The sequence below is a fragment of the Rana temporaria genome, chromosome 10 (genome assembly GCF_905171775.1).
Source record: "Rana temporaria chromosome 10, aRanTem1.1, whole genome shotgun sequence".
NCBI lineage: Eukaryota > Metazoa > Chordata > Amphibia > Anura > Ranidae > Rana > Rana temporaria.
The window spans coordinates 85,709,778-85,719,088 of NC_053498.1; the positions used below are offsets into that span (position 1 = coordinate 85,709,778).

The 9,311-nt window shown below is 41.7% G+C and overlaps 1 protein-coding gene across 2 annotated transcripts in view; it reads right to left on the bottom strand.

Moving 5' to 3' along the window:
- Positions 1–8,583, bottom strand: part of LOC120915274 — a 32,467-nt gene extending 23,884 nt beyond the window's left edge. Inside the window, exon 1 of one of the 2 annotated variants that reach the window (XM_040325651.1) lies at positions 8,488–8,583. In XM_040325651.1, coding sequence (XP_040181585.1) covers positions 8,488–8,529 — 42 coding nt within the window. In that variant the 5' untranslated portion in view covers positions 8,530–8,583. Of the gene's footprint in view, positions 1–1,648; positions 2,327–8,487 lie in introns of those variants that run through there. The other variant, XM_040325650.1, reaches the window with a different exon arrangement.
- Positions 8,584–9,311: the final 728 nt, after the last annotated feature.

The window sequence follows — 9,311 nt, forward strand, 5'->3', positions numbered from 1 at the left end:
GGACGCACCCCCCGCCCCCCCAGCAACGTCTCTGCCTACAGTATATTAACACCTAGGTGAAGTACAGATATGGATTAAAAGGGCAGTGTAGGTGTGGCGCTGTTCCTCTGTCATAAGCCTTCATAAGCCTTTAAATGTGATTTAATATGTTTAGGGGCCCAGACATCCCATGGCAATCCCTCTTTTTATAAAAAAAAAAAAATGTAATTATATATATATATATATATATATAATTAAAGGGCCCAGAGTTTCCCGGATGGCAACCCCCTTTTTTGTAATTTATATATACAGGCATACCCCACTTTTAAGTACACAATGGGACCAGCGCATGAATGTAAAACGAAAATGTACTTAAAGTGAAACAATACCCTTTTTCACTTCTAGGGTATAGTGGGGGGTCAGGGGCTATAGTGGGGGTGTCAGGAGCTGTAGTTGATGTCTCAGGGGCTGTAGTGGGGGTGTCAGGGGCACACTGGAACAGGACGGGCTATGCTCTCGGAGCTTCAGCTCCTTCTACTGCGGCTGCAAAATGTCTGTACAGTACTTGTAAGGCACTTTACATACACTCGCGAGTATGTCCTTACTCGTGAGTGTATGTAAAGTGAGTGTACTTAAAGCGGGGTATGCCTGTATATATATATATATATATATATATATATATATATATATATATATTTATTTTTATTTTTTTTAAAAGGGGGGTTGCCCTTTTAAAAAAAAAATATATATATATAAATATAAATATAATATATATATATATATATATATATATATATATATATATATATATATATTTTTTTTTTTTTCATTAAAGGACCCAGAGTTCCCCAGGGCCCCGGATGGCTACCCCCCCTTTTTTTATATATATTTTTCTTTGTAAAGGGCCCCCCCGCTTCTCAATTCGCGGCAGCCCCCCGCTTCTCAATTTCAGGCGGCAGAACCCCCCCCTGGTTCTCTGCTCCAGGGGGCCCATCCCATGCCTGAAGCTGTGTAAGGGGCCTCATAATTCCTGATGGTGGCCCTGCCTGTAACAGATGACATGTACAGTCAGTGAAGGTGTACTGTAGTATTGTGACATGTGCAAGTCAGTGAGACTCGATTCACACCTATGCATGTTGCTTTGGAGCGTTTTTGCAGTGCTTTTTGCGGTGCTTGCTGCGTTTTTTTACGTGCGTTTTTACCGCGATTTGCGTTTTTTTTTTTTTTTTTACCCATCAATTTTTTTTTTTTACATTTCCTTTAACAATCAGCTATAAACAGGTTAAAAAAAAACGCAAAACGCAAATCGCGGCAAAATCGCGGTACTTGCGTTTTGGATGCAGGTCCATTGAATTCTATTACATGCAAAACGCTGCTTTTTGCAGAAAAAAAAGTCCCTCACCCTTTCCAAAAATGCAGAGGCACAAAAAAGCATTGATGTGAACATGTTCCATAGGAAAACATGTTAAAAAATGTCCCTGCATTTCTGCAAAATGCATCAAAAAAAGCATTAGTGTGAATGTAGTATTGTTACCTGTATTAGATGACATGTGTAAGTCAGTGAGGGTGTAGTATTGTTACCTGTAAAAGATGATGTGTACAGTCAGTGAAGATATAGTACTATTACCTGTATTAGATGATATGTGTACAGTCAGTGTAGCACTATTACCTGTATCAGATGACAGCTGCTCTTAGGATCATTGCTAGACAGCACTGTGTCGCTCTCTGCAGTCGCTCGCTCACAGATCTCATTTTCACACTCAGACGCCATGTATAAACTTTGTGGCACCCAGATGTGCAAATGTGACCTAAAACTAAAGTATCTGTACACAATCCAAAGAGAGAGACTGTACATTCAGCCAGGATTACACTAAGGAAGTGGATTGTAGCCTCACTTTGAAAACAAGATGGCAGACATGAACCTGCCCTATAGCTGACTGTTTGCCAGATTGAAAGATGGTGCTTTCTGTCTGATGTATTGGCAAGAAATAATTGGTGACAGTGTGGTTTCCGGTGGCTATAGATGTGAGAGAGTTGTTGTTGGAAGGTTTACATTCTCCCAGATCTCACTTGGTATTTCCTCTTACACCCCCTGAATATTGAGAGTAGGAGCAGAGATTGAGTACACACAGCCATACACACAGTCTGTGTCAGCCATGCTCCCAATACAACCCCTCCTCTCCCTGTGTCAGCAATGCTCGTCTAATACATCCCCTCCTCTCCCTGTGTCAGCCATGCTCCTAATACAACCCCTCCTCTCCCCGTGTCAGCCATACTCGTCTAATACAACCCCTCCTCTCCCTGTGTCAGCCATACACGTCTAATACAACCCCTTCTCTCCCTGTGTCAGCCATGCTCGTCTAATACAACCCCTTCTCTCCCCATGTCAGCCATACACGTCTAATACAACCCCTCCTCTCCCTGTGTCAGCCATGCCCGTCTAATACAACCCCTCCTCTCCCTGTGTCAGCCATGCTCGTCTAATACAACCCCTTCTCTCCCCGTGTCAGCCATACTCGTCTAATACAACCCCTCCTCTCCCTGTGTCAGCCATGCTCGTCTAATACATCCCCTCCTCTCCCTGTGTTAGCCATGCCTGTGTCAGCCATGCCCGTCTAATACAACCCCTCCTCTCCCTGTGTCAGCCATGCCCGTCTAATACAACCCCTCCTCTCCCTGTGTCAGCCATGCCCGTCTAATACAACCCCTCCTCTCCCTGTGTCAGCCATACACGTCTAATACAACCCCTCCTCTCCCCTCACACTCAGCACACATTCACTTCCTGTTCACCATAGTAAACACAGAGAAGGATTGCATGGGAATGTAGGCTGTACCAAATAAATTCAACTAATACCTATAAATAAAACTCAACATACCAAAGTGTATTTAAATAATTTTATTGATAATATTTATTTTTATTTATTTTCTTTTTTGGTAATAGAAATGGCCGCGGCACCTTTATTGGTAAATATATAAATATAAATAAATAAATAATCCAATTAATAATTTAACTTCTTAATAAATAAATCTTTCAATATTCAACTTCTTAAAAATAACTGTCCAAACTTAAAATTCTCTCTCAAGATCTCGCTCAGTCATAAAACTCGAGCGAATACCATAAATAATAAATAAATACAAGTCCCCCCTTGACTTCAAGGGTGACATACCACATAACAGGTGCTGCGACAGGGTGGGAGGGAAGGGGGAGCACACCACGCTGATCCAGGTTACAGCTGGTTAAGGCCTCAGGGTGCTGGGCTTATATAGCCCCATACACGTGCAATAAGCCCGGGAAAAACGTGACTTAAAAAAAACCACGGGAAAAACGTGACTTCAGCCTTCCCGCTCAAAATCACGCTTTTACCGCCCAAAAACAGGCTTCTACCCGCCCAAATTATACCTGACAGCCATAGTGAAGCTGACAGGACGCCATCATTTTTTTTAAAATATATTTACAGACATATAAAATATTGTTTATTGTATATTTAATTATTTATTCTGACAGCCACTCTCCCCATGTTGTGGGCACTAAGTAATGCCCCCTTTTCATTGTCAGTGTTTTTACACTGATCTTTGTTTGATCAGGTTAGATCAACCGTTGTTTGCGTTAGATCTCACACAGAAGAAGCAATGTTAACAATTATTTGCTGGGGGGGCTAACCCGTCATCAGCCCCCCCCCCCTTATCAAAAAATTGACCAAAAAGTTAGCTATTTTGCAAGCTATTTGTTAGATTTAGTAAGATCATCTGGTTTTAATGTTAGATCTCACATAATTAGAGACTTATTAAGTGATTAATGAGGGAGGGCTGGCCCCCCCTTATCAAATTTTCTGGCCAAAAATCATTCAGACTAATAGATATTCATTAGATCCGGTAAGATCAAGTGATTTTAACGTTAGATCTCACATGATTTCCGAGATATTCCACATAAAAATAGAGATATTAGGTGGTACATATGGATGGGTTGGCCTCCCCTTATCAAATTTTCTGGCCAAAAATCATTCAGGCATATAGATATTCGTTAGATCCGTTAAGATCAACTGGTTTTAACGTTAGATCTCACATAGTGCTCTACAATGCACATCTATGCCACATCAATGCACATCTGTGCCCCAGCAGTGCCACATCATTACCCAGCTGTGCCACATTTGTGCCAAGCAGTGCTCTACAGTGCCACACCAGTACCACATCTGTTCCCCATCAATGCCCATCTGTGCCACAACAATGCCACATCAGTACCATGCAGTGCCCATAAGTGCCACATCAGTGCCCTACAGTGCCACATCTGTGCTCTACAGTGCCCTATCAGTGCCACTAATGTGCCCATTAGTGCCAATACAGTACCCATCAGTAAGTGCTCATCAGTGCCACCCTATCAGTGGATCCTCACCAGCACCCATCAGTACCATAAAAAGATGTAAAATAATGCGTAGAAATATGCGTTTTCATTTTTTTGCCACATTTTCCAAAAACTTGTGTGAAAAAAAAATGACACGTTCAAAAGACTCATTATTCCTCATAGAATATACGTTGGGGTTTCTTTCCAAATTGGGGTCATTTTGTGGGAGTTTCCATTGTCCTGGTGCTCCAGGGACTTCAAAAGTGTGATTGGTTGTCAGGAAATGAGATGTGTAATTTATGTCTCTAGAACACCTGACGGCGCTCCGTGCATGTTGGGCCCCCTGTATGTGGCCAGTAGGGATGAGCTTTTGAGTTTGAGTCGAACTCATGTTCGACTCGAACATTGCCTGTTCGCCTGTTCGGCAAACAACGAACAATTTGAGGTGTTCGCGGCAAATTCGAAAAGCCGTGGAACACCCTGTTAAAGTCTATGGGAGAAATCTAAAGTTCTAATTTTAAAGGCTAATATGCAAGTTATTGTCATAAAAAGTGTTTGGGGACCTGGGTCCTGCCCCAGGGGACATGTATCATTGCAAAAAAAAGTTTTAAAAACGGCTATTTTTTCGGGAGCAGTGAATTTAATAATGCTAAAAGTAAAACAATAAAAGTGAAATATTCCTTTAAATTTCGTACCGGGGGGGGGGGGGGGGATTTAAGCATGTGAAATAGCGCATGTTTCCAGTACTTAGAACTGTCACTGCACAAAGTGTCATTTCTGAAAGAAAAAAAGTAATTTAAAACCGGACTTGCGGCTATAATGAATTGTCGTCTCCCGGTAATTCAGAGAGGATTCATTCACAAAAAAAAAAAAGCGTGGGGGTCCCCCCAAATTCAATTACCAGGCCCTTCAGGTCTGGTATGGATATTAAAGCATAAGGTTTCCACCTCCATGTATGACGGTGGGGATGGTGTTCTTGGGGTCATAGGCAGCATTCCTCCAAACACGGCGAGTGTTGATGTTGAGTTGATGCCAAAGAGCTTAATTTTGGTCTCATCTGACCACAACACTTTCCACCAGTTCTCCTCTGAATCATTCAGATGTTCATTAGAAGACTTCAGACGGGCTGTACATGCGATTTCCTGAGCAGGGGGACCTTGCAGGCACTGCAGGATTTCAGTCCTCTACGGCGTAGTGTGTTACCAATTGTTTTCTTGGAGACTATGGTCCCAGCTGAGATCATTGACAAGATTCTCCCGTATAGTTCTGGGCTGATTCCTCACCATTCTCATGATCATTAAACCTCCACGAGGTGAGATCTTGTATGGAGCCCCAGACCGAGGGAGAGTGAAAGTTATTTTGTGCTTCTTCCATTTGCGAATAATTGCACAGACTGTTGTCACTCTCTCACCAAGCTGCTTGGCGATGGTCTTGTAGCCCATTTCAGCCTTGTGTAGGTCTACAAACTTGTCCCTGACATCCTTGGACAGCTCTTTGGTCTTGGCCATAGTGGAGAGATTGGAATCTGAGTGATTGCTTCTGTGGACAGGTGTCTTTTATACAGGTAACAAACTGAGATTAGGAGCACTGCCCTAGAGGAAGTGCTCCTAATCTCAGCTGGTTACCTGTATAGAACTGAAAGCCAGAAATCTTGCTGATTGATAGGGGATCAAATACTTATTTCACCCATTAAAATGCGAATCCATTTATAACGTTTTTCAAATGTGTGGATATTTTTGTTGTTATTCTGTCTCTCACTGTTAAAATAAACCGACCAATAAATGATATGATCTTTTCTTTGTCAGCGAGCAAACGTACAAAATCAGCAGGGGGTCAAATACTTTTTCCCTCACTGTATATCACTCCGTGTGCAACGCATCTCTATAAAATATATGAGTTTCACTTTTTGTATTGAATTTCTAAAATAAATAAACTTTTTGGTGATATTCTAATTTTATAAGATGCACCTGTAATCAAAGTGTATCTCTGGTCAAAACCAATTTTTTTTTGTTATATCAATAAAGTTGAATAAAAAAATAATAATAATTAAAAAGTGTATGTAGCGCCCCTTTACTTTAAGTATGGGCACTACGCTAAAGTTAGTGGGGAATGGGAGAGTTATTTTGCTCCCATTCACAATTTGCTAAATTTGGGCTTCTGTCATTCCTGAACTGTCCTGTAGGTCATTCGGCGCTCCAGGGGTGTCGTTTCCACCCCTGGGCGACAGGTGGCGCTAGAGGGGTTCTGGCAGAGCCACTTTTCCCCAGCAGCCAATTGGAGGAGCTTTCCCTCGCGGGGCATGCTGGGGGAGGGTATATCTGTGGCAGACGCCATTTTGTGTTGTTCTTCGCGGGTTCCAGGTGCGGCACCCACCTTTAGGGGGTGCGCATCCAACGGACCCTGGCGATGGCCTTCCAGGCCGTCGCATGTTACGTGGAGCTCCATCTTGCTGAAAGGGGCCACAGTGACTTGCTGGGTTCCCTGCTTTATTGAGAAGATCCCAGGCTGGGTGCCGTTTGATGGGGGGTCGGCTTGAGGAGAACCCGGAGGCAGGTTGTCCAACAGGGCTTGAACGAACCATCGGGGATCTGGTGACCGGAATGCTGACAGGTACACTTTGCTGTCATCTGGTGACCTATGCTTAATCTACTGGGAGGATTCGCTCAATCCGTCCATTTAGCTCATTCAAGTACTACGCCTGTGGCAGAGGCCCTAGAGCCAGGTCTGTGGCAGAGGCCTGTTCCTCCCAGAAATCTAAAGTGACACTTCGGCTGCCAGGCTTGTGGCAGAAGTCTGTCTGGGGGCACTTCACCCACTCTGGCTAGAGTGGCGACGAACTGTAACTACTACTACTGTGCTACTGAGAGCAGGATTGCTCTTGTTCATATGCAGGCCTAATACCGCAAAGTTCTCTATTGCTTCATCAACCTTTCCTTCCTATTCCATGTTGATGTTGGCTATGTTGGGCCGAAAATAAAGCATTTGAAAACCTTCCTTCATTGACTGGACATTCGCTCACTGCTCTATGCTACTCTACTCATCAACTATACCCCTAGACAACATTGAGGTAACTTAATACGCCAATCCCAACAACAACCAGCGGCTCCTTCGGGGGTAGCGTTACATGTACAAAAATATATTTAAATGAAATAAATGAAAAAAAAAAAAATAGTTTCTCAGACATGCACGATTATTAGATCTTGACTTATTGGGTTTCTATTTCCTCATCTCACCCTCATGTTTTATATCATACAAACTTATAGGTATTATATGGTGTTTGTGGGATCTAAAATGCATTTAAGTGTATTTTTTCCCTGAAAATTTGCATTTAATAAATGGCCGTGCGCATATCGTGCAACACACAAATTTCAAAAACAACCAATTTATTCTCCATTCTCCAAAATTTTGATTTTAACGTTTAACCCCTTCAATACCAGGCACTTTCACCCCTTCCTGCCAAGGACAATTTTCAGCCTTCAGCACTGTCACACTTTGAATGACAATTGTGCGGTCATCCAACGCTGTACCCAAACTACATTTTTATCATTTTCTTCCCACAAATAGAGCTTTCTTTTGGTGGTATTTGATCACCTCTGCGTTTTTTTTTTTTAACAAACTAAAAAATAACCTCATTTTTGAAAATGTTTTTTTTTAGTTTCTGTCATAAAATGTTGTTTTCCCCTTCACTGACGGGCACTGATGAGGTGGCACTGATGAGTTGGCACTGATAAAGTGGCACTGATGGACACTGATGAGGAGGCACTGATATGAAGAATTGATGGGCTCCAATAGGCGTGACTGATAATGCTGCACTGATGGGCACTGACAGGCGGCACTGATGGACACTGACAGGCGGTACTGATTGTCACTGATGGGCAGCACTGATGATGAAGTACTGACAGGTGTTACTGCTAGGCAGTAATTGGCACTGTGGTGGGAATTAATTGGCCCAATTTGGACATTTTCACTTAGGGGTGTACGCACTTTTGTTGCCAGTGGTTTAAATATTAATGGCTGTGTGTTGCATTATTTTGAGGGGGCAGCAAATGTACACTGTTATATAAGCTGTACACTCACTACTTTACATTGTAGCAACGTGTCATTTCTTCAGCGTTGTCATATGAAAAGATATAATAAAATATTTACAAAAATATGAGGGGTGTACTCACTTTTGTGAGTTGCTGTATGTACACTGCAGGGATTTCAACCATCCTTGTAGCAGATTCCTTTTGTTGCTGTGACAAAATAGCTCCTTGTTTCCCCAGACTGACTGCATACTCTTTCTAAATGGGAGGGTCTGGTTTATTATTAATCAGCTGATATGTTTACTGTGTTCTAATGGGAAAAGCTGCACCCCTTTAGAAGAGATTAACCCTTGGAGAGAGTCTCACTAAAACTTATATTTCTATTGCAGGGGCTGTCTAAATTTAGATTTTTTTATATATATATGTTGGGGATATTTTTTATAGCAAAATAAAATATATTGTTTTTTTTTTTTCAAAATTGTCGCTCTATTTTTGTTCATAGCGCAAAAAATAAAAACTGCAGAGGTGATCAAATACCACCAAAATAAAGCTCTATTTGTAGGAAAAAAAGGACGTCAATTTTGTTTGGGAGCCACGTCTCACGACCGCGCAATTGTCAGTTAAATCGACGCAGTGCCGAATCGCAAAAAGTGGCCTGGCAAATGGTTAAAGTTTTAATTTTGTTGTCTATTTATTTATTTTTTCGTTTATTTTTTTAAATTTGCTATGTTTGAAAAAAATACAAAAATGGGATTCCCCTTTAAGTATTTCCCTATTTGCGCCCTTATTGTATAGATCTTCTCAGATGTCATAAAACAAAACATTATGCCACATAACTTTGGTTTATTTAAATACCTGAAGAGAAAATCAATGCTTCCTGCCGCGTCGTTTTAAAGGAGCCACAATATTACAGTATGAGTAAAGTAATTGTGCGCCCACACCTTTCTGATGAAGCTAATAAAGATAAA